Source organism: Nansenia antarctica (assembly GCF_963989245.1).
Source record: "Nansenia antarctica genome assembly, chromosome: 4".
Lineage (NCBI taxonomy): Eukaryota > Metazoa > Chordata > Actinopteri > Argentiniformes > Microstomatidae > Nansenia > Nansenia antarctica.
This window is the reverse complement of record NC_137689.1, coordinates 3,339,382-3,365,959: the sequence shown is the minus strand read 5'-3', so window position 1 is coordinate 3,365,959 and position 26,578 is coordinate 3,339,382. Positions and strand designations below refer to the sequence as shown.

Here is a 26,578-nt window from a genome sequence, read left to right as displayed (position 1 = left end):
GGCGCCCGCGTCTGAAGTCGCGTCAGGGTGATTTCAAACCTGTTTTAGTTGTGTGTTTTTTTGCTCTGCTGTTTGCGAACCAGTTTTTTTTTACCCCCAATTTTTTTTTGCAAACCTGTTTTTTGCTCTGCTGTTTGCGCGTCTGTCCAAAAACTGCAAGAAACCGTGGATGTGGATGTGAAATTGCATCAACCTCTGCCATCCTCCATACACGAATACAAGCAAGCTAAGACCCATCGAGAAGGGAACCTTCGTACATATCTCCATCCTACTTCTCCTTCTCTGCACAGACAGAATAGGCTGGGGATATAAAGTAGGCAGGGTAACATTCTGTCTCTCTCTCTCTCTCGGCGCACCTGGGAAAGAAGATTTGGATTAACTGATGCGCTCCTCGCTATACGGACCGTTACACGCGTTATAACCGCGGAGGGAATATGATGGGTGTGTGTGGACACTTGGCCGTGTCCTGGAGGTGCCTGGCGGTTCTGTCTCTCAGACTGATGTTCCTTCTCCCCGCAGGTGTACCCGTCCACAGTCAAGGGGATTCCCAAACCGTGATGGACAATATCACCGTCAGACAAGGCGAGACCGTGTTTCTCCGGTGAGTAACTTTCCTTAATGTATGCGTAAAGTAATGCCTTTATGTAACGTTTTTAAAAAGTTCTACCTGTCTTCATTTGACAGTGTGTGCATTAGGAGATATGGATGTGTACTCGGGTGTAATTAAAACGACTTGAGTGTGGTCATTTCACCGTCATGTGCATATGATTTCAGGGGATAATGTGGGATTGCAGGGGATTAACATATAGGCCATAAGGCAATTTCATTCAGACGCAGGAACTGTTGACATGAAACTCACATTGAGTCTTGTTTGTGTGTGTGTGTGTGTGTGTGTGTGTGTGTGTGTGTGTGTGTGTGTGTGTGTGTGCATGTGTGTTTGTGTGTGTGTGTGTGTGTGTGTGTGTGTGTGTGTGTGTGCGTGTACGTGTGCGTGTGCGTGTGCGCGTGTGTGTGTGTGTGTGTGTGTGTGTGTGTGTGTCTGTGTGTCTGTGTCACTGGTATGATATTATGTTCAAGGCATTTATTGATGGCTGTGAACAGGCTTAACTACAATAGGGCTTGATGAAAGCTTGTTATGTCTAGCAATGGGGGGATGTGTGTGTGTGTGTGTGTGTGTGTGTGTATGTGTGTGTGTGGAGGGGGTGGGGTCATTTATAATCTTAACCTAAACCCTCTACAATCAACCTTAGTTGAATAGGACTGTGATTGCATACAGAGCCGTTGTCAACACACTGGTATGATATTAGGTTCAAGTCTTTTATTGATGGCTGGAGAAAACTGGTTACAATAGGGCTTGATGAAAGCTTGTTATGTCTAGCTATGTAACCCTATTTCCCCCCATGTCCCTTTGTCTCAATACAAGTGCAATATTATGCTGGCCTGTTAATACTCTATGTCCCTATGTTCATGTATTTAATGTTGGATGTATGTGCGTTTCTTGTTTGTTATGTTCTTAGTTTGTCCAGACATGAGTTAACATGTTTAATGCAATACAACACATTTCTGTGCAAACAGATAATAATGCATCTTATCTCTTTGGTTCTATTTTGACGCGTTGTATTTCGCCCAAATGTTACCAACCACTTGTCACAGGGGTTTATATGCAGGCGTACCACTTCATCAGGTTGTTTTTTGTTAAAAAATAGATTAGGTTAACTCTAGATCACTTCACTAGCCTGACTCACAACCACTCAGTACAGTTAGCATTCTCTGAAGGACGTCCGTCAGATCTATTCTTAACGCTCTCTCATATTAGATCATCACGGATGTGGACAATTGATAGCTAACGAGGAAATAGGAAATGCAATATCCCAGCGGTTATCAGAGCTGGTACACTAGTGCAGAGAGAAAGAGAGAGAGAGGGCGGACATGTGTCTGACTAGAGAGCAGCGCAGATCTAACCACATTGAGATGGTAAACTCACTTCTTCTCAAAGTCAAACCCCCCCCCCCCACCCACCCTGTTGTTATCCAGTGCAGTTGAATTAGCTAGTTGTTGTTTTTCGGTGGTGTAGCTGATTTACACCAGGGGTGGCTGTGTCTCAGGAGGTAGAGCCGGCGTCTAATGATCACAAGGTTGGCGGATCGGCGGTTCAAACCCCGCCTGGCCACATGTCGAGGTGTCCTTGGGCAAGACAGTGAACCCCAAATTGCTCCCAGTGAGCGGGCCGGTGCCTTGCATGGTAGCTTGCCGCCATTGGTGTGTGAATGTGTGAATGGGTGAATGAGTGAATGAGAAAAAGCCATTGTAAAGCAGCTTTGGAATAAGGCGCTATATAGTCAGTCCATTTACACTAGGTATTCATGCTGTTGGCAATTCAGCGCTTCCAGGTTTGAGTTGTCTGTTTCATAGAGGTTATGTAAGAGAGGAAGTAACGATACAATTGACTTGAGTGTCCTCACACCCTTCTCCTACGGTCCTCTGTGGCTCAGTTGGTAGAGCATAGCACTAACACTAACATTGCTCATGTTGGGGGTTCGATTCCTACTGGGATCATGTATACTGAAGAATGTATCAAGTCACTGCAGTGCAAGTCAGCTAAACGGTGTGTATGACCCTCCTATTGGTTCAACCTCCGTCATTCCAGACATGTTTTCAGGCTGTTGGTCTTTTAGAAAGTGAAGAAAATTGAATTAATTATCAAACCAATGTCAGTAATCAACGGATGCCCTCACTGCTCTATTACCAGGACCACACAGGTAGTCAGCCACTGGGGTGAGCATAATTACATATAAAGCAAATTAAAAGATGGGCTACTGTCATGAATTTACTTAGAATTGAACGGAACAAGGTACAGTAGTGTAAACATGTTCCTCATCAGTAGGGCAAAGCTTCAACTTTTTTCTCCAGAAATTGTCCCTCTTTCAAGTTCAAGTACCGCTATTATTATTTTTTTACTTGAGCCAGCCTACAGGTTCACTGGCAGTTTTGAATAATCCAAAGGTGCATACTCCAAATATGACAGAAAGATGATGATGATGATGGAAGCAGAATGGAGCGTCTCGCGCAGATGCACTTTAGATGTTGACATCTAAACACGACGACTTAATTGCAGGTTGCCTCGACAGTGGGACAGAATGTCCTGCCATGTTCCTCCTGTTGTATAACTGCTGGATGAGACTTGGCTTGGCTGGGAAGCATTGTGACCCACAACAATACCACTTACAGTCAGAAAGGCATTCAAACCATTTTCACCTCTAACAATTACAGAAGCTGATTCATGTCTTGTCCCCAGAATAGGTCCCTCGGTTTTAACACAACAGTATAAGTACTGTCACTAGCCAAATGCATAGTCATGATTGAAGAAAGATCTCAAAGAACTGCTCTATTTACATGATCTTAAATTTGTGAGAAAACGATGATATATAGTGAAACTAGGATGTATAGTCAAACTAGGATGTATGTTATGTATCGTTAGAATTATAAGGTTCTATCTCCATTTTTGTCAAAATTTAGTTTTTTACATAATCTGATCCATTAGGTGTTTATTAATGCCTGTGTGGTGTTATTTTAAAAATGTTGACATTTTTGAGTTAGTAATTCATAAAATACAAAGGTTCCATCTCACAAAACATAGTGGAATGTAAAAACTTTGACGCTCAATATCTCTGAACTACCCTAAACGGAGATAGAACCTTATCATTCTAAACAGAGATAGAACCTTATCATTCTAAACGGAGATAGAACCTTATCATTCTAAATGGAGATAGAACCTTATCATTCTAAACGGAGATAGAACCTTCTCATTCTAAGCTCACGGTATAGTAAAACTATGATGTATAGTAAAACTACAACATATAATCAAACTATGATCTATAGTACAGGACTGGATAGGAGACTATCCTTCATGGTGGTCTAGAACATTATAATAATCATGGACCGAACTCCTCTCATCCTGTCATTGTAGTGTGACAGTGACACCCTATGTGTTCTTCTCCACACAACCAAGGATGTGTTTGTTCCGTGCAGCGAGGGAGACGAGGCCTGTTTTCCTCCGGAGGGACATGAGAAAGGGTTTGTTTGTGAACGGCGCGACTGTAGATCAGATTGCAGTTTGTGATGAGAATAGTGGGAGCTATTGTTGTCAGTGGGTTTTTGCTAAATTGTATGTTTACTTCAGCAGACGACTCACACATGCTCTCGTTCGAGTGAGGAACTGCTTTGAGGTTTCGTTTCCAGTTTTAGGTCAGAACTTATTTTAATATAAGTAGAAGCTTATTTGCCTAAATCCTTAAAGTACATTTTCCTGGACACAGATTAATCCCAGGACTAAACACATTTCCATTGAATGTTATTTTTAGCTGAGGAGTATAGGCAAGATGTCTTCTTCAGTGCTCATGTGGCAGAGTTCCTCATAGTATCAGAATTATATGACCCGTTAGTCTACCAGACTGTTTGAGCTTTCAGTTTGGCTAGGCAGGTGGCTGCTTATATATGTTATGGGCGGTTTTATTATGCCTAATATGCGGTTCCCAGTGACAGTTAATCTTTTTTCTGTCTTCTCTCAGCTCTATACTCCAAACATTTGGATTTTAAATACAAGATGAGGTTAAAGTATAGATTCCCATTTAACAGTATTTTTGTGCATGTTGGTTTCACGATTCAGAAATCGCACAGAAATCAAAAACACCTTTTTATACACGGTCCCCCTACACCAGGGCACCAACATTAATGGGACAGATTAACCTAATGTCCAAATTAAACACTAATATTTAGTATTTGGTCGACTATCCTTTGCATGTAATAAGTGCCTGAAGTCTGCAGTCCATTGGGGTGAGATGGTAGGCTATGCTGTAGCCTAAATCTTGGGCAGGTGCTTTTTCCCTCCAAACGATCCTCTTGCAATCACCCTGGTACATGTTGGTCTTATCTGTCCTCACAACCTTCTTCCAGAACGTTGCAGGCATTTTCCAGGTACTTTTTTTTAGCAGACACTTATCTGACCATCTGTTTTGATAACTAGTGGTTCTGTACCTTGCAGTGAAGCCTCTGTAGTCCGACTGATATGTTTTGCCATTTCGAAGCGGTGAAAGCAATATTTACACGACTACCATCAAATCAAAGCTGAGAATCTATACTTTAACGTCATAGTAATTGTTTGACTTTAAATACGAACCGTTGGAATATAGAGCCAAAAGAAGAAGGAGTCATCTTTCACTGCCCCATGACTTACACTGAGTAATGCACTAGTAAAAAGCACTATTTTTATTTCTATTTTCTACAGTACAATATAGGCTAGTAATCTGTGTGAGTCAGAGGGTAGATACACACATGTTCAATGCTCCTCTGACACCCTCATTCTATTTGCTAGAATCCTCCACTCTCCCTCAAATTCTCTTTTCTCAGTGATAGTGTGTTTGTTGATACCTAATGTATCGGTTCTCCTTATCGCCAAAACTCAAAACGACTGGACTGAATCCAATCCACACAGTTGCCCTGAGGGTCCTGTTCAAGTTCACTTAAAACAAGACAAGCTACCCGCCAATCACGGTTGTGTTTTTCCTACCCTCGTTTTGTATGTTGCACCGAAGCAGCATTCAAATGATTCTGGGGAGATATCATGGACCCTGCACACAGGCGATGTTGCAGCCAGTTGTTTGCACAGGTGTGATACTAAATTAGTGATGATATTTGGGTTCGTTCCCCACAGTGCACTGAGGTTGCAATTGAACATAGCTAACATAGAAATGTAGCATCATTTAACACGTTTTTTACCTACTATAAGAGCCGCCTCAGGGGTCAAACCACCATCATCTTTAGAATGGAAAGCTGCTACTTACACACAACGACCACTAGTTGGCTGCCTTGTAAATTATCCTGCCTCCTACAAAGAAAAACGGCAAAATATCTTCATACAAGCTTATCCTGATGTGATTTTGTAAATGTAAGGATACTGCGTGGTAGAACGCACATATCTAGGAGAAGTCATGAAAGGAGGGTCCTGAAATTTGATCGAGTGCAGAGATATATCATTTCTTTACTTACGGCTGTTCTAGTGTTAAGAGGTGAGTGTTGCCGTGGTGACCAAGGTGCTTTGAGGGTCTTCCTGGCTGTGTGTCTACATGGACAGGCAAGTCTGGTCACATAACTATGTGGTCTCATAACTGTGTCACTCATCTATGTGACAGTATCATCTCTGTATCCCTGACCAGCTACAGTTTGGCCAGAATATTGAGGTTGCTGCAATATAAGCAGCGAGAAGTGGCTAAACAGTAGCTTCTGTATGCTATGTTCCAAACATCTTGGTGTAAGCTTATGTCTGCTTAATCGTTTAGTGCAGTTTATGCCACGTTTTGGATGGAAACTGACTGCCTTATTGGCTCAACTGATACTCAGTTGTTGTTTACGTTTTACATTTACATGTTTGGCATTTAGCAGACGCCTTATTCCAAAGTGACTTACAATCGATACATTTGAATAAGCAAGTGAATCATCAATCCACTAGTCGTAGCAGGAAGAGTCATCTAGGTCAGGCCAGGGGCCATTGGCAGTCGTTGTGATAAAAGAACCTGTTCATGTTGTGTGTCTCTGTTTCTGTTGCACAGCGGCCTCCATGACAAACTATGACCTCATGATTCTAACTTCAACCTAATAAGCTGGTAATTGCGGTCGTTTTGATTTGTGAGTCATCGCTTTAACAGTTGAAGACAAAACATGGTTTCTGTTGCTGGTTTTGTAGTACGTATTTTATTTATGTCAATACATAACACTGGGAAAATGGGAACACTTTCTATGAGCCACCTGTTGTGTCATACATCATCAGTGCATCTCAGGTGGACTGTGTTGACATCGGAGACTATGGTTTTGTGTCTGGGGGGTCCAGTCTGGAGGTTGCGTCTGCAAGGCTGTGGAGGCTTATGAGAGAAAGACAGATTCTGCCATTTGTCACATTTGAATGAGGCCCAAATGTTGGGGTGATGGCCTGTAGGTTCCTCCTTGCTGCTTGGGTTAGGGTTAGGGTCAGGCTTAGTGTTAGGGTTAGGGCTTAGGGTTAGGGTTAGGGCTTAGGGTATTGTTGGCAGATCAGCGGTTCGAGCCCCGGTTGGCCACATGTCGAAGTGTCCTTGGGCAAGACACTGAACCCCAAAATTGCTCCTAATGAGCGGGCCGGTGCCTTGCATGGCAGCCTGCCGCCACTGGTGTGTGAATGTGTGTGTGAATGGGTGAATGAGAGGCCGTTGTAAAGCGCTTTGGAGCAGCAAAATAGACGCTATATAAGTGCAGTCCATTTACCATTACCATTTACCATTATTGTTGCACTATGTATGTTTATTTATTTACTGTGTTGCAATGTTTTTGTATATCCAGTACACTCTGCCCCACCGGAAATGAGGCTCTCCCCCAGTGGTCCCCGAGTGAAAATAAAGGCTTGAAATGAAATGAAAGTAAATGAGGGTTAGTCAGCATCCCACTGTTGTGCCTGTTAATATTGAAGGACCTGAGATGTCATGAGGTGTGGATCATAGGGCATCATAATAGGGCCTGTCAGTCGATGAAAAATATCTGTTGATGAATTTTTCCTGTTCAATTATTTGTTGCTTTATTTTCCACTTTGCCCTGACCCAGTTTCCCTTGTTTGGAAGTTAAGCAGTTACCAATGAGTCCTCCGTTTAAAAAGTTCTGGAAAAAAACTAAATAGAAATATCAAAACTCATATCAATTGTTGAGATATATGTTCTTCATGGCTTTTTTAATACAATGTTTACAAATATAGGCAGAGAGAAAGAGAGCTCCAAACTTTTGAGCCACAAACATATGATTTTACAAGGAAGCCAATGCAAAGCATACATGTGTGTTTACAGTCCACAAAGTCTGATGTCAGGTGTACGCAACATGGACGCAACATTAGCATTTTGAGAATCTTTTTCTTAGAATATTTTTTATGGACATATTAGAAGCGTTTTGCTTCCATTGAATTTCAGAAACTCATACTTTCTTTTGACCACATACAATAGTCTTTCGGATGAGCAGAATTTCTGTATGTACACTACAGCCATTTTTCTGAGAGAAAAATATGAAAACTTCAGCTCCAGCAGAAGATGCTTTCCTGGGATCTCTTGTTCATGACAGTAGTTTCCTTGTATGAACTGATCACGCACAGACATTCTAGAAGCTGTTTAACTACATTGCCTATACGCAACATCGGGCAGTAAAGGGTTAAGTTGGTCAGAGATTTCCAGAGCTAGAGGGTAAACCCAGAAGTGGTCCTTTAACAATGAGTGGGAGACTAATAGGGTGCTTTACAAGTTAACAATACAATTATGGCCTCTAAATCAATGGTGTGAATTGCCATAGATGAAGACAAATGGACGCTAATTGTTTGAACTGGGCTGCCTTGGTACACCGCTCTTGTTCGCCTTGCTACATGTTATTAGGTTAGTCTGATATTTACACATCACATGACTGTTTTCCCCAACAAGAGTCGTCAACTAAATCAGTCATTGTTTAATCAGGTCAATTGATTGTAATATACTTTACAGCCCTAATCATAATGCATCCTAAGTGTATAGAGAGAGCTCACGCAGAGTGTAGCTAAACTGGATGTGTTCGAATAATTAAATGAATGGCTTGATCACATGGGTTACATTGCATTCGGTGTACAGTTAGTTAGTTCATTGATACTTTTAAGTGTTCGTATCCGTTTAAGATCTTTTGATGTTGCAGATACGTGTTGTAAAGACTCTCCGTCGAAGCTGCATAGTAATTAGAGCTGGAGATATATCTGTTGGTACACAAGATTGCTCTTGCCAATCCATTCCAGTGCCAGGAGTAGTTTGAGCCTTCTTCTTCTTCTTCAAAGGGATATTCACTGTATTCCCCAAATAACCCCTAGGCAATTATCGAGAAGGTGATAATTTGATTTCACAGAGGAGTGTTCAACGATTCTCTTTGTAATTCCATTTTCCCTCACCTTGCGTCATCTAGCGCTGCGTCTATCCACTATTTCCCTTCTTCCCTAAACTGTCCCTGTCCAATTCCAGTTCCAGGTTCACACAAGTTTCTAGAGATGTAGTAGAGGGGAAGGGGGTCGTTTCTGAAGAGGGCAGAGCTTACGGTATATGACATGTTTACTAGAATAGCTGTTCAGGTCAACAACAAGGTTGTTAGCCATTATGCTAATGAACGCTGAATTCAATTAGTGTTCTCATCTCTCCTATTCTGCTTATCATTAAAAGGAAGAAGAACCTGTTCTCTTTCCTGTAAAGTCCTTATCAATGATGAAGCAAGGACGAGGGAGTGTCGTCGGGTCTGCCGTGCGGCGGCGGTGTGTCTTTGAGACAGTTGTTTGTCAGCTATTTCTGTCCTCCCCATTGTCAGTGGTTAATGGCGTCGTGCCTTCACCTAACATCGCTCTGGCTAGGAACCAAAATCTCTATCAAAGCCAAGGCGAAGGAATCTGCCACGGTTCCTGAGCTGGGGGGATGCCCGACAGTTAAGGTATTAACCCGCAGCAGCCAAATAATCACTAGTTTGGCAACCCCCTATTTATCCCCTCAGAGAAAAACTATAATCACAAAAACCCCAATCATCCGAATCTTCCGAAAAGATTCCTCCCCTGTGTTTGTTGTTTATGTCATTTTCCACTTTCCCTGTTAACAAAATATGATCACTGTCGGAAATTGGCTATCTACCCCGCGACACCTTTGCAGGTGATCGCCGCATTGCCACAGGCCCCATTTGGCCCGCGCTTTAATGAAATGGGCCCAGTTTTGCTGACAGCGGTAGTCATACCACCCCGTATGAGCAAATGACCTCGTTTTTCTCTTCAGATTTGCGTCATCTACCTTCCCCTTCTAAGCCACAGAAGGGCTGACTCAAGCTATCAAAGCGTGGGTAAACCATAACAAATCGTATAAACCCCCCCCCCCTGTAAATTACCAATCTTAACAGGCAAAGGAGCGAGACACATTTCGCTGGCATCGGACTTCATCGCATTGTCTTGAGTATAATGCACCGGGAAAAGGCTTGGCCTACATTCACGTTGCTTTGCTTATTTTGTTGATGAATAATAATCTTTATCTCCAGTGGATTACAGGAGTGGGGATTCACTAAACTAAGGAACAGGGAGAACAGCCGCTGCGCACTCAATGATTTCTTGATGATTTAATTTTTTTTCTTCTTTCTATCCTTCTTTGAAGTCAATTTTATGGCCTTCTGTATGCAATTGAAGAATGTAATTGAGTGTGGGAGGAATGGGAAAGGCTTCCCTTGTGCAAATTCCATGTTTGACTGCCCAGGAAAAACGTTGGAGGATTGTGTAATGCAGTATGTATGCGTGTTGATGCTCTACAGTAAGAATACAACAGCTTGGAGTGCAGGGAACATATTGATCACTTGTATACGTACGGGCCGACTGTAATTACTCACCATGTGTTCACACTCTCACCAGTTCTGCAAAGCTGATCACACCAGTTAAAGCAGTCTTTCATGTCTGCACTTATTTGCTATGTATTTGCTTACATAACTGTATAGGGAGATAGAGAGAGAGGGAGACAGAAAGAGAGGGAGACAGACAGAGAGAGACAGAGAGAGAGAGAGACAGACAGAGATACAGACAGAGATACAGAGATACAGAGAGAGAGAAAGAGAGAGGGAGACAGAGAGAGAAGCAGACAGAGAGAGACAGAGAGACAGAGAGAGAAGGAGACAGAGACAGAGAGAGATATACTGTATGTTTAAAATAAAAAACATCTCACGGTTTGTCGCTAGGCCTAGATCTTCAGTCGTCTTCAACCGCCGCTGTGACCACTTCTACCCTGTTCTCCACACACTATCCTCAGGCTCAACACACACAGAGAGAGAGAGAAGGAGAGAGAGAGAGAGAGATCACAAACCTGCTACCTGCTAAGAGAAGCTTCTCATCCTGTCAGCGTTTTCCTCAGGCGAGGGTTCCTGGGCTGCATGCCGCATGCCGCATGCCGCATTGTTGCAGTAAACAGCTCCAGACAGGACAGGCCCCGGCCCAGGTGCAGAGTTCAGAGAGAGTACGCAGGGCGGTGGTGTAGCCTACTTAGCCAGGGCTGGAGCCCTGCCTGCCTGGGTATTAGCTGTTGGAGGAGAGGGAGGGAGGGGGAGGAGGGGGGCGTAGTGAGTCCGGATAATGTGCTTAAGAGGTTTTTAGCTCCACCTTCCCTTCAGTGCTTCAGGATATCAATGTCAGAAGACAGACAGGGTGTACACACACACATGCGCATGCACACACACACACACACACATACATATATACATACATACTGTATATACATACGCACGCACACACACAAACACGCCCACATACATGCACACAGACACACGCACGCACGCACATACACACAGACAAACATACATACATACATACATACATACACACATTTACCTATATATAGTAGTAATAATACTGGATATTTACCAACAAAGAGATTAGCATTGGATATAGACAGACAGAGATACATTATACAGCATAAACTAACATGTGACGGCAGTTGGTGAAAGGGGGAACAAGTCGGCAACCAATCCAAATAGTTGGACTTTTATTCAGAAAAACTAAATGTAAATACATTTCAATTTTGTTGAAAATCAATGACAGACTCAAGCCAACATATTGCAATGCAATGGAATCGGTGAGCCTGCTAAGAATGGTGTTATACTTAACTAGGTAGCAGTTGGGATTACCCACAGAATCCATTGCAATATTTTGGCTTGACTAGCGAGTGTCTCATTGATTTTCAATAACGTTGACATTTATTAACATTTTTCTGAATAAAAGTCCAATATATATTGTTTGTGACGTTATAATTATAAGGTTCTATCTCCATTTTTGTCAAAATTTAGTTTTTTACATAATCGGATACATTCAGTGTTTATTAATGCCTGTGTGGTGTTCTTTTTTAAATGTTGAAATGTTTTAGTTAGTAATTCATACAATACAAAGGTTCCATCTCATAAAACGTAATGGAATGTAAAAACGTTGACGCTCAATATCTCTGAACTACCCTAAACGGAGATAGAACCTTATAGTTCTAAGCTCACGTGTTGTCCATAGTGCTATTGGAAGTAGCGATCTGCAGTTTGCAAGGCAAGTTGTTACTAACTAGGGTGCCTGGTGATATAAGCTATTTATGCCCATGTGTCCTGAGCCCAATTTCATAACTTGGCCAAAACTTGAATGTCTTGAATGTGTTAAAGGCAGAAATGTGCATCTATATTTTAATATATTCCCACTGCATTGTCCCATATTGCAAACCTACTGCAATGCTACGCTACTGACGTACAGGCTATGATGATCTTTATGATCTTTGTGATGGTTATGATCTTTGCAGCATCTTTCCCAACAGAAGGAAAATGTTACGATTAACACAACACACCGGTTCACATTTTTAGGTTTCATGAAGAAAACAGATCTCACTCTTATTAACGTGCTGCACCTAACGCGTGCTGGGTGTGTTGCGAATATCTCTCTACCCATCTGTCTGTCTCTCCCTCTACATGTCCTGCTGTATATCAAGTGTTGTTTCTAAAAAAGATCCATAGCCATTGATTTGTTTGTTTATTTGTTTGTTTATTAGGATCCCCATTAGCTAATGCCATGACATTAGCTAGTCTTCCTGGGGTCCGATACAACAATCATATTTGAGAAATTGTCAACATTATATACATACAGACATTTGTAAACATTGTATGTATACATACATCATAATTGGTTGTATTGAATAAACAGCAATGTAATGACCTGCACATGAATTATGAACCTTTGAGACATTGCAGATGACATTCAGTTCATGCAGTAATGACATTTCAGCCAGTGTGCTCTTTGACACTTTATTTTGTCAGCTCCATGAAACATATACGGTAATAACCCATTTTGATAGAACTATGTCTGAACAAGCTACAGTACATACAACAACAAGACGACAACACAACAATACTCACGACACACAATGTCATTTAAGTATGTTTTATATGTTAAATATTATTTGTAATGTATGTTTTAAATGTGGACCCCACTAAAAGTAGCTCATGCCTATGTGTATAGCTAATGGGGATCCTTCCAATAAATAAACAAATAAACAAATATATACAGTACTAATACTGTATAACTTAACATAACTTAGTGCAAAAACATGTAAAGTGCAAGGTGCAATTCTGGAGTAGGAGCGTTGCAGATGACATTCAGTTCAGACGGTAATGACATCTCAGGCAGTTGTGCTCTTGACACTTATTTTTCCCCATTTGCAACTCCTCCATGAGACAAATGGTAACCCATTTTGATAGAACTATGTCACTACTGTGACAAATGCAATTTCTCAGATGTATAATTAATATTGTGAGCAGGATGCAAATCAGAAATCTGAAATAGAATGTCCTGTGCTCGGTACGAATGTGCGTCCCACGGGGGGCGACAACAGACATGTGCCAGATCTCTTTGACTGTTCCTTCTCCCATAATGCACTGTGATCTGCCACTGTTGCATGCTGGGCTGATTGCAAAGTGTGTCCCCTCAGCCTTGAAAAGGGGTAGTCCACATTTTGACAGCCTGTCAATGTCAATGATGATAGAAGGAGAGTGTGTGTGTGAGTGTGTGTGTGTGTGTGTGTGTGTGTGTGTGTGTGTGTGTGTGTGTGTGTATGTGTGTGTGTGTGTGTGTCTGCGTGTGTGCGCGCGCGGGTACACGGATGATTGCTCACTCATGCTATTATCTTAGACATTTCAGAACAGCCACAACCTTTCTTTTATCACAGTGTGAAGCCGCCGACATCTTGAAAAACCTGAACATTGGCCAACCCACCATAACATCGCAGCGCCATAATACTAACAATACAAATACACCTACAGATATGCAGCATATGTATTTAGGCTATTGCAATTACCAATGACAAGCTTCAAGCATTGTGACACCGTGAATACAAGAGAGGCAATGCAAAGTCCTCCTCCTCAACTCAACTCCTCTCTATTGTCTAGGCAAAGATGAATGTCATCTCAATTTCACCCAGAAGAGTATAGTTTGACTAAGACTCTAGTCAGACTCTATTTAAACGTCTGACGTCAGCGAAGCCTTAGTGGCGCTGGGAGGAGGAGGCGGGTGCGTCTGGTGAAACCAGTCTCACAGATTAGATCGACAAATAGAGACGAGAGGCATGGAGGAGAGAGAGAGAGAGAGAGTGAGAGAGAGGGAGGGAGGGAGGGAGGGAGGGAGGGAGAGAGAAAGAGGGATAGAGAGGGAGAGAGAGGGAGAGGGAAGGAGAGAGAGAGGGAGAGAGAGAGAGGGAAAGAGAGAGAGAGAGAGAGAGAGAGAGAGAGAGAGAGAGAGAGAGAGAGAGAGAGAGAGAGAGACTCGTACTCGAGATGAGATTCAACCGCTTCTGAAATTACAAGAAAAGGAAACAAGGACTTTGCAATTGCCTCTTGTATTCACCATGTCACAGACGCTTTTCATTGGTAATTGCAATAAATATGTGAGGGGGCTGTGAGGCTGTGGCGCAGGATGTAGAGCCGCCGGCTAATGATCACAAGGTTGGCAGATCGACAGTTCGAGCCCCGGCTGGCGACATGTCGAAGTGTCCTTGGGCAAGACACTGAACCCCAAAATTGCTCCCAGTGAGCGGGCTGGTCGGCGCCTTGCATGGTAGCTTGCCGCCATTGGTGTGTGAATGTGTGTGTGAAGGGGTGAATGAGAGGCCGTTGTAAAGCGCTTTGGATAAAGGTGCTATATAAGTGCAGTCCATTTACCATTTTACCATTAGTATTATGGAGCTGTGCCAATGTTCAGGTTTCAAGATGTCTGCATCATCAGCGTCCTTTGCAGTGATAACATTAAACATATTATGTACAACAATATATTAAAGCCATTTTTTTATATATTGAGCTCAGCATCTTAGATTGCTGAAGCACAGCAGGACATAGTTATACTGTACCTTGGACTTTGAACTACCCCTCCACCGTGATTGGTTAAACGGACGCCCTATCGATTCCCTCCTGAGTAAAGTCCTTCGGATTTGAGCTTTGGCAGTATCTTTTATGTAATCAAGGGTATTTTTAAGTCCCCTGTAAATAAGTTGCAATGGGGTAGGGGGGCGGGGGCGGTGCAGGGAGTCAACATCAGAAGAATCAATCTGGATATTTCCACACCACAGATGCCCTTGAGGCTGTCTGGTGATTAAGAACAAGTCTGAGTTGGTCCAGCCAGTTTCTTCTAATCAGCGAGGTCTCCTGGAGCGCCTCCTCCTGTGTTACCTGATGATAAAACCTACTTGTGTTCACTAATCAAACACAAGAGCGGGGAGCTGCAAAACTACACTGAACTCAAATATAAATGCAACACTTTCGTTTTTGATAACATTTTTCACGAGTTATAATCAAAGATCTCAAGGCTTTTTCTACGTACACAAAAGTGTTATTTCACTTACTCTCAAATTGTGTTCACAAATGTGTTTAAATCTGTGTTAGTTAGTGAGCACTTCTCCTTTGCCGAGATAATCCATCCACCTGACAGGTGTGGCATATCCAGATGCTGATTAGACAGCGTGATTATTGCACAGGTGTGTCTTAGGCTGGTCATGATAAAAGGCCACTCTAACTATGTGCAGTTTTCTCTTGAAAAGAGACATTTATTAGGCACTGAGCTATGGATTTCACAGAGATGCATTTTTCAAGGCGCGGGGGGGGGTCAGAAAACCAGTCAGTATCTGGTGTGACCACCATCTGTCTCACGCAGTCCAACACCTCTCCTTCACATAGAGTTGATCAAGGCAAGGCAAGTTTATTTGTATAGCACATTTCATACAACCGGGGCAATTCAAAGTGCTTTACATAGATTATTTAAAAATGTCAATGAATAAAAGCAAATATAAGAAGTAAGTAGATACAACATTTAATAAGACAATAGTTAATGGAAAAAAGACATGGATAGAAGTGTTTGTGTTTAATCATAACTGCTGCAAAACATGAAGGTCTTTAGCTTAGATTTAAATACTTTAAGGGTTTGGGCCTATTTGATTTCTTCAGGTTGTTGATTGTGGCCTGTTGAATGCTGATCCACTCCTCTTCAATGGCTGTGCGATGTTGCTGGATATTGGCAGGAACTGGAACACGCACGAGTTTGGCATCGAGGCATGCACGACTTTCTTTTTTTTAAAGGTGTAGCAAATGAAACGACAAGTAGTTACTGATATCACAGTCCTATGTTGCAAACACAATGGGTCTTTGTTATCTTGTGGCCGTCCACAATGATACGAATCGATTTCAAGAAACATAATGGCACACACACGTGTCTGTATTCATCCACAAAGACATGGATCGATTTGAGAAACATATAATGGCAGACGCACAGACATGTCAATCATGGCTTTTTTCCCAGAATAAGAACAAGCCACTTTGGGTAGAATCTGTATCTGTTTCCATCTCAGTATTTGTGCTTTTCCGAATAATGTTTTTGTATTCAAGTACATCCCTAGTTGGAAGACTATTTCTTCACCCCCCCTCCCTCCTTAAAGGAACAGGGCATACACACGTTTGTTGGAAATCTGCCACCACTCGCCACCGTGGTGAGAGATCTGGTTTATACTGTTATGAATCACACATCACACACACGCGGTACAGGACCATGGCCGCAAGGACAAACAGACTGAAGCTCAGCTTCTACCCCAGGGCCACCCAGGCCCTGAACACAGCAAAGACCTAGGTTCTGGGCCCTGGACAGTCTGGACGGATTGAGGGCAGCTGCTGGATTGAAAAATCAGGTGTAGTGCTGAGGCACAAATGTGTACATTTCAAGCCTGCAAACTGCGACACTTTAAATGAATGTGCAATAACACTATGTGCAATATGACAACCCTAGTCGTCTATCTGTACAGTATAGTATAGTGGATAGTGTACATAGCCTTTATTTATGTAAACCAGCTCCTTTCCCTTCTTGTTTTTTTTCTTTCCTAGTACCAGGGGAGCCCCCCCTCCTAAATTTCGTTGTTTGGTACCTGTACTATATCAATGACAATAAAGACCATTCATTCATTCATTCATTCATTCAAAAGCACAGCAAGTCAACTCCAACTAATGCTTTTAATGATCCCTCAATTCAGGCTGGAGAACATTTAAAGCTATTTTTTCCAACTAGGTGTGTTTGTGAAACAAGAACATAAACAGTTCTCACCTTTGGACCTCATCGGTGGAAAACAATACTTTCCCCCCACGTCCATGAGCAAAGCTTAAACATTTATGTCCAAAATATATATGGCAACAAAGGCCTTGGACTGGACGGTGAGACTGTAAGACTGCTTTATGATTAAACTATTTTGTCTTCCCCTGTCAACATGTTCACTTCCATAATGACGTCGGTACACCATATCTGTCAGTTGGACGTCGCTAACTTCCACCTAGGGTCTTAGGACGCTTTATTAATGAACTCAATATGGTGCTTCAGTAGCTATACTGTCCACTAGTGTAGTTATTGGTTTTGAATGTTATACCGCAATACATCTTAATAATGATCTCATGTGCTGCCATCAAGACATGGCTGGCTTCTTTTTTTAAAATGTATTATTAAACCCGAGCATAGTGAGAAGGAACGCCAAACCCATAAAAACAATTACAGGAGCTAAGTCTGAGTTATGACATTGTCTTTGTCCAAAAACGAACAAACTGAACTCCTCGACTCCCTCATTTTCCAGTTTATTAAGTATCGAGGTATCGGGTTCTGTTTGTTACCGGAGCCTCTGGGAGCGTCGGGGAAGTGTTGGGGGCCGAGGAACCACACGGTCGTCGGTTCAGCCAGCTCGGCCCGGCACCAGGGGACCCTCCCTCCCTCCCTCCCGGAGAGCGCTTAGCTTACTACTCCGCAGTGGAAGGAGTGAGCACCAGGAGTGAGTACGCACTTCGGTCGACGGTTCAGCCAGCTCGGCCTGGTACCAGGGGACCCTCCCACCCTCCCTCTCTCCCTCCCTCCCTCCCTCCCTCCCTCCCTCCCTCCCTCCCTCCCTCCCTCCCGGAGAGCGCTTAGCTTACTACTCCGCTGTGGAAAGAATAAGCACCAGGAGTGAGTGCTCTCTTCCCTCGGCTGTCCTCTACTCTCGAGCCAGCCAGCCGCCGCCCCCCTCTGCATGTTTCATGATCTTAGGCCTAAATGTTGGCCGAACAACAACAGCAGCCGGAACGTTCCTGGGTATAATTTGGGATCCACCAGAGAGTTGGCTCGCACCTCTCTTGGCCTCTCTGCCTCGGCTGCATTTAAATATATATGAGGCATCTGCCTTTGTGGGAGGGTGGGGGGGGAGGGGGCGACGACTCGTTTTTCTGTTTCCAGTTTTTAAAAGAGTTTTTCTCCGAGTTTTTCTAAGTTTGTGTTTTTGTGGGGGCCTATTCATCAAACGGAAACAATCTAATTCCGGAAGGCAATTCCGTGCATGTTAGAGGAGGCAGTCCGGTTGGAAATGAATTATTTCTAGACGGAAACAATGGTTTTTTTGTGCCGGCGCCAAGCGTGAGCATTGTACAGTATCCCCATGTGGGTCCAGCCTTGTCAAGGTTAAGTGTACGCCTCACAGCGAACGTCCAGTCTTCTGTTGCACATGGCTAGCTCCATTATGGGTTATGCTCCTTTGACGTTTCCATTATTTCCTGTCTTGTAGCAGAGAGGCCTGTCCTCGCTCAGCAGAGAGAGAGAGAGAGAGAGAGAGAGGCCTGTCCTCGCTCAGCAGAGAGAGAGAGAGAGAGAGAGAGAGAGAGAGAGAGATAAGACACGTCACTCTGGGAATGTGTAATTGTTACAAATGCGTGCTTGCCACAATGGGAATCTCATTTGCACGTTTTAAGGGCACAGCAATTAGAGTGCTGTGCAGTAAGTTATCACTCTCACTTCAACTTCACTAATTTCACGCGTTAGATACATGAGGGCTCATTGATTGTGTAGATTTACAGCAGTAACACCACACCACAGAGGAATGCATTTTGAAGCCTTGAGACACAGACTGACACTACAGGAGCATTTTCTTTTCACAACCCGATACTTTCCGTAATGTTGTTTACACTAAGAATGTTGATTAATTCTGCTGCTATCACCTATTCTATTATTGACGCTCTGACGCTATTGTATAAAGGCCTACAGCTATTGTTGACGGTTGTCTATATCCTGCTTATTCTTATTGATTGTTGTTTATATCATGCTATTTGGTATTTCTACTGCCATGCCAACGCCTAATTGAACCTGAACCCAAGGATTCTTCTCCTTGTATCCGTACATTAATGTAATAAAAGCTATTCTGATTCTGAAAGTGCAGATCCAGATAGCGTCCTTTCAGAAACTACTGGAAGCTTGGCCAAGCTTGCCAGTCTTATTATTATTTATTATTATTTATTATTTGTTTTGTATTTGTGCATGTGTTCTCCAGCCCAGCACAATAATAATAATAATGATAATAATAATATCTTAGATTTATATAACGCCTTTCTCAAACTTAAGGACGGTTAACAGATTTCATAGACAGACAATCAGACAGACAGAACAGAAAAACAAAGCAGAGAAACAAAGACAGCGAGAGTGATAAACTAGACTAGAGGCCAAAGGCCTTAGAGAACAGGTGGGTTTTGAGGGCTGATTTAAACGTGTCCAGGGTAGGGGGGGGACGGGACATTGCGGATCGCTGTGGGGAGAGAGTTCCAGAAGGTGGGAGCTGCTGCCACACTGAAAGCTCTGTCCCTGAAGGTCCGCAGGTTGGTGCGGGGGGGCGGGGTGGAGAGCAGACCCATGTCTGAGGACCGCAGGTTCCCGGGGGCGGGGTGGAGAGCAGACCCATGTCTGAGGACCGCAGGTTCCCGGGAAGGGGTGTGTTGACCCACAGTGAGCTCAGTGAGCGCAGACACAGATCAACCTCAGTCAAGACCGTGACGAGTGAACTAAGTTAGAGCTAGAACCAAAAACATCTTCACACTAACATGCCCTCCAGGAAGCCGGTGGAGACGTCCGCTTTAAGACCATCGGACGCTTGATGCCTGATTCAACATGAACGCCACGAACAGCCGAAACATTGGAATTAGTGTTATTCTTTCTCCGCTCATTAATGTGCAAATACATTAAAATACAAATACTGCATCCTTGGGCAAGTGTTCAATCATTCATGTGTGCAACACCTACGTGCCTCGTTGGCTGCTATTGTTTGACCTCCATAATGTAATGGAGGCCCGCGCGTGGAACACACAGCCCTGTGGCTATAACACTAGAACAGCCCTGCCTTTTTTACCTAGCCAAATTACCATAGTCTTAACAATGGGAAGCTGCTATTTACACACAACGACCACTAGTTGGCCGCCTTGTAAATTAGCCTGCCTCCTACACAGTAAAACTCACGAGGCATTTAGAAGTGATATTCATCAAGAATCAACGGCTATATAACATTCATTTAAAGGTGTGTGTGTGTGTGTGTGTGTGTGTGTGCGCAGGTGTGTGTGTGTGTGCGTGTGTGTGTGTGTGTGTGTGGGTGTGTGTGTGTGTGGGTGTGTGTGTACTCAAAAGTCTCAAGTCTTCAGCATCTGTTTTGCAAATGACAGACAGCACTTCAATGCTCCACAGTGCTACAGTGACCTACATACCCTAAGCCAATTAGAGCTTACTCCATGAGCTCTTCCCAGCTATCAATGTGTAGCAAAAAGATCTGTTCCCGTTGACTAGTCACTCGTGAACTCTTAAAGGAATAAGAGCTTCTCTTCTCTGTTAGAATTCTAAAGCATATGGCTTTTTATTATTATTATTTCCTTTAACTTCCCTCTACACCCATGGAACTGAACTAGAGATGGAGTTCACTAGAGATACTACAACCAAGAGATGCTTACATGTGGAGTGTGAACTAGACATGAAGGTGCATCCTAGAAGGATGCTATTCTGCTGTTGCTGAATAGATTGATGTTGAAGTTGAAGGATTGCTGTGTTAAAAGTTTCAGATCTATGGAGTGTTCCACATACGCCTTTCAACCTCAGCTGAGAACACACAAGTCCAGTGCAGAAAGAAGTGAATTGCAGTGTAACATGTACTGTAGTAAGGACAGAGAGAGCAGATTATTCTCTTTTTACAGATGATGAAATTGCAGATTGTAACCTTTCAAATGATGAATCATACATTGAAATCGAAAATAAGTTGAAGAAGATATGCATATTTGAATGTTGGTACAACTCAAGTCAACTAACAGAGAACCTCAAAGTTTTCACACTTCACAGAGGTAATGGATGGGAACAATAGCTGGTTAACTCCACCCCCAACCACTCCCCCAGGACAACCACTCCCCCATTACAATACCTCTCATTATCTACCTGTCATCTGTCAGTGGGGTTGTCAGCTAACCCTCAGGGAACAAACATGCAGGGCTGGTACATTGGAGTGCTATATCAGAATATATAAGCTTGTAACATAAAGGGTGTAATGTAAGTTGCCACTTGTAGATTTGGGAGGGAAAGTAACTAAATAAAAGGCACAACACGAACGAACTAAAGTGCAATGATTTAATAAAGTAATGGTGGTGTACAAAAACACAAGCCATAGGACAACAGGCAGACTATGAGCGGTGTCAACCCAAAGAAACAAAAGAATAAAGTGTGACCCTACCAGTGATTACAATTCTACATAACGACAGCCGCTCCTTTGCCTAATGTATTTAACATAGATGAGGCTACGTGATGTAATGTATACCCAAGGGTATCTCACCTACGCCTGTTTCCTATGGCTAGTGTGTGACAATACAACAATGGAAACTAAACTGTAGTCAAATACTAAATCAAACAAACAAACAAACAACCAAACTTAATCTTACTCTAAACAAACAACTAAATGAAAAAGGTACGTACGAAATAACACAAACAACCCAAGAAACTAAGAGTTGACAAACTAAAAAACAAAACACAACCAAACAGTCAACTAACAACGGGAGACAAGGAGGAACATTTAAACAGACGGGCAGCCCTCTGATTGGATGATGGGTAGCCCTCTGATTGGATGATGGGTAGCCCTCTGATTGGACAGGAGTAGGAGGATGAATGAGGGAATGATTGGCCAATTGACAACACCTGGATGGAGAATGACAGAGGAGAACACAGAAGGGAAGGAAACACAACAAGGACACATGTGGACGTAACAATAAGTACAAGTATGTATTACATCCCATTATACAAGTACAAGAGAGTACAATTCTTATGGCTTCAGTTCCAGTTCGACATTGCAGCAGCAAGAGAAAACAAAATGGCAACGTTCATAAAAAGAAACAATAAGGCAAGGTACAATCGAGCAACACAATAAGAGAAACATAATAATGCATTGCACTGAGCATTGCAATTACTAAGCAGTGCAACGTATTGTGTACTCGACTGTGTGCTGGGATGAGCTGTGTCTGTGTGTCTGTGTGTCTGCGTTTAACATTATTTTAGCCCATAATGCCTCTAGCGGGACCGCCGGAGGGCCTCATCAGAGCAGAATTCTCTGATCTTCTCAAAAAGATAATTCCGCCCGGCCGTGTTTCCTTTGTTGTGTAGAACCTGTCTCAGCGGATTGATCTGGGCGTTGATTGATCCGTCTGTCTCTGTTGTCTGCTGACAATGACGCTGTATTCAGTCTGGTGTTCAATCAATCACTTCTGCAGACGGTCTTTGGCTGCGAGAGACGGCCTGTTGTTATGAATTATCTTTCCGTCTCTCTCTGGTTTACTACCTGCATGTCTGTAATCCGAGATGTCCGAGACGTCTCCCGTTTATTACGTCGAGAGACGCCACCTTTTTATGTGGGTAAATGGTAAATGGGGCGGCTGTGGCGCAGGAGGTAGAGTTGGCGTCTAATGATCGCAAGGTCGGCAGATCGGCGGTTCGAGCCCCGGCTGGCCCCATGTCGAAGTGTCCTTGGGCAAGACAGTGAACCCCAAATTGCTCCCAGTGAGCGGGCCGGCGCCTTGCATGGTAGCTTACCGCCAGTGGTGTGTGAATGTGTGTGTGAATGGGTGAATGAGAAGCCGGGCTTTGGATAAAGGCGCTATACTGTATACAAGTGCAGTCAATTTACCATTCCATTTACCAAATGGACTGCACTTTTATAGTGCCTTTATCCAAAGTGCTTTACAACTCATTCACCCATTCACACACACATTCACACACCAATGGCGGCAAGCTACCATGCAAGGCGCCGGCCCGCTCACTGGGAGCAATTTGGGGTTCAGTGTCTTGCCCAAGGACACTTCGACATGTGGCCAGCCGGAGTTAGAACCGCCGATCTTGCGACCTTGCGATCATTAGACGCCGGCTCTACCTCCTGTGCCACAGCCGCCCCATTTTCACTCCAACAAAAGTGGGGTGGAGTGGAGTGCTTTCATGGGCGAAGGGCGGTTAATCACATTATTAATTTTGGTGCTTCTTTAGGGAGAGCAATTAGTCGAAACGGAAGTCTGCATGGCTTGCGTTGCCTCGATTACAGCGTCTTGCGTTAGTTCATCTGTTTTTTATTTATTTTTTATTTTATTTAACCTTTATTTAAATAAGAACTAATTATTATTTGCATTGGCGGCCTGGTAAAAGACAAAAGCCTCTTGGGGGGAGGGGGGGAGGGGCTGGAAATAAATCAGGTTACATGTTAAAAACAAAGAACACACACAACAGACAGCGGCACACATCCAAGCATTTCCACCACAGTTAAAAGACAGAAACATACAGACATCTCCACACCTCCTCCACTTACAGTCACAGCATCACCATCAAGTTAAACGGACAGCGTCACACAACCACATAAACCCGCACAACAGAAAGCACACTAACAGGATTTAAAAATTAGCAATACATAGGCTACAGTATGCACATTTGGACAGACACAGGAAAGTCAACAGGCATGCATGGGTCAGACAGTAAGCAGCCAACAGGGAAGGTTTGGAAAAACACTAGAGGGTTGAGAAACAGTTGCATGTGTCAGTGAGAAGGTTTTTAGTCGAACTCACTGAACATATTCAGCTCAGAGGGAACAGGGAGTTAGTAGGGTAGGGTTAATAGATTTCTGCTTGTAGGAAAACAACCCTATCACCTTCTATAAACTTGGACATGAGGGTGTCAGAGAGTGTGGATATCTTTTAAAAGAAAGCTTCAAACACTGTTCTAGCCTGGCTTTTTATCTAGTGTTTTTTTTAAACTTTACTGTTATTTCTTATCTCCCTATTTCTTGTTTTGTTGTGTCGAATTTTATTTATTTCTTATCTCCTACGTTTTGTTTTATTGTGTTTTACTTTATCGATTCATTTTCATGTTCTTTTTGTTTGAGCTCATGTTTCTTTTGTAACTTACTCTTGTTCTTTTTTGTTCAGCACTTGGACTTGCATTCGATGTATGACTTACACTATGTAAATACAGTTTGATTGATTGATTGATACTTACCCGATGATGCAATGTTAGGTTAGGCTAGGTTAGGCTTAGACAGGATGTCTACAAATGCATTCACGGTTCTTTTGTGATATAGCGTGCACGGTAATGTCAAGCATAAGGCATTGTAATGCTGAACGCCTTCAGAACAGCTCATGGTTCCTATCAATCTCATATAGCAATCCCTCATGTTGCAATACCTCATATAGCAAATTGCCTCGAATTTCCCCACATTTTCCGCACAAGGTGAGAAGAAAGCCTTGGAGTCTAGGTTTGGTTCATATCAACGCATTACCTTCATAATACATCGCATTGCTCAGAAAGTGTATTTGAATACTAAAGGTTATAAATGTAAGAAAGGTCACAAAAATAAATCGATTTTGCATTGGACATAGAAACTACTTACAGTAAAGATGTAGGCTATAGAAAAATATCCTTTAGTTGAAGGGATTAATCTTAAATTCCAATGATTCTTCAATGGTGCCTTGCTCAAGGACACTTCGACACGTGGCCAGGTGGGGTCCGAACCACCGCAAGCTGCCGACCTTATGACCTGCGATCATAAGACGCCGGCTCTACCAGCTGAGCCACAGCCACCCCATAACCCTCAGTAATGGCCCCATATAACACTGTAGAGACCTTGTGTACAAGCACAACATTCACACTGGACAGAACTGTGTTCAAACATTCCGTTCCAGGGAGGAAAAAGGTGGGGAATGTAAAAGGAGCAGTCCTTCAGCGTTTCTGCCGTCTGCCATGGAGATGATCTTGGGAATGAATGCTGCGTGCGCTTGGACGTAACACAACCTTAGTGTCGTCAAGGGCAAACCGAGTGCCTGTAGCCTGATAACGCACTCAAGTCAGTCACGACTTAGCCGTAGCCAGGGAGAGTGACAATGCGGCTACTTTACAATACAGACAACAGTCTGAAAGGGTTAGAAAGCTAGGTCACTGAGTCTGTCTTCACGGTGGAGAAGTCTTTGCCCTCGCTCAGCAGGTGTTGTAAGAAGGAGAAGATCACAAAGAGTCTCGTGGCCTCTCACACCACACCACAAATGGCCTCCTTAGGCTGTGAAGACCTTTGGTGAATGGCACCCGAGCCCTCATGATCGCAAGGTTGGCAGATCGGCGGTTCGAGCCCCGGCTGGCCACATGTCGAAGGGTCCTTGGGCAAGACCCTGAACCCCAAAGTGCTCCCAGTGAGCGGGCCGGCGCCTTGCATGGTAGCTTGCCGCCATTGGTGTGTGAATGTGTGTGTGAATGAGAGGCCGTTGTAAAGCGCTTTGGATAAAGGCGCTATATAAGTGCAGTCCATTTACCATTTACCCTCAATCATGGCAATCAGAGCACTCTGAATCATGACAACAATATTTGGAGGCACTCTTTCGCAGACTAGTTTGGACCTTGTACGGGCCGAACCGAAAGATCCATCAGCTCGGGATTAGAGTGGGATAATAACAGACAGGCGTTTTCACGTAATCCAAACAAATCTACGGCTTAGCGTCTTGGAATTCCCCAGGAAGGGGTTCTCCCCGCAACAGGAAGTCCGCTCCTGTGTTCAGCTTTACTGGCACGTGAGTGGCCCTGAGGGGGATGACAAAGGATGCTCCACGTCAACATACTCCACTGATAAGAGTTGTAGAAGTGTGGTCGTTGGTGATTGACGAACGGGATGATTATTCGGCAATGTGCTTCCCGCCGCCCGTCTCCTGACTCCCTCATCTGAACCAGATGTGTAAAGGGATATACAGTACTTATCTACCTATACTGATAAGGACTGCCATTTGTTTTGATTTGATTATTTGAATATATGCTCTCTAGAGTGCCAATCAAGCCTGTTTCGATTGGAATGTTCAGACGCACCAACCAACTGCCGGCATCGAGAAGAGAATCGATAACCTTGGAGGCTTACGATTCCCATGCATCGGAAAATGTGTTACCAGGTTCTCAAGTGGAACCGGTTCTCGGTTCCCACCCCTACACTATACACAGAGTAGAGCTTGTGGGCGTTTTATATGGTATGGGCTGTTAGAAAATGACCTGACCGAAGGGACAGGCCGGATGGCAGTCCAATAAGATACTCCCAGACAGTGGGCGGCGGCATACCTCCAGGGGGGCTATGGGGTGTGCACCACCTGAACCCCCCCCCCCCCCCCCTCCACACACACACACACACCC

At 43.5% G+C, this 26,578-nt stretch overlaps 1 protein-coding gene across 1 annotated transcript in view; it reads left to right on the top strand.

Annotated features, from left to right (window-relative positions):
- Positions 1 to 304: 304 nt before the first annotated feature.
- The window catches only part of ntm (neurotrimin), a gene marked incomplete at its 3' end in the record, with an annotated part of 126,984 nt that continues 100,710 nt past the window's right edge, over positions 305 to 26,578 (top strand). The window contains exon 1 of the mRNA XM_080529953.1: positions 305 to 601. Within this exon, the coding sequence (XP_080386079.1) occupies positions 435 to 601 (167 nt within the window). The 5' untranslated portion in view covers positions 305 to 434. The remainder of the gene's footprint in view (positions 602 to 26,578) is intronic.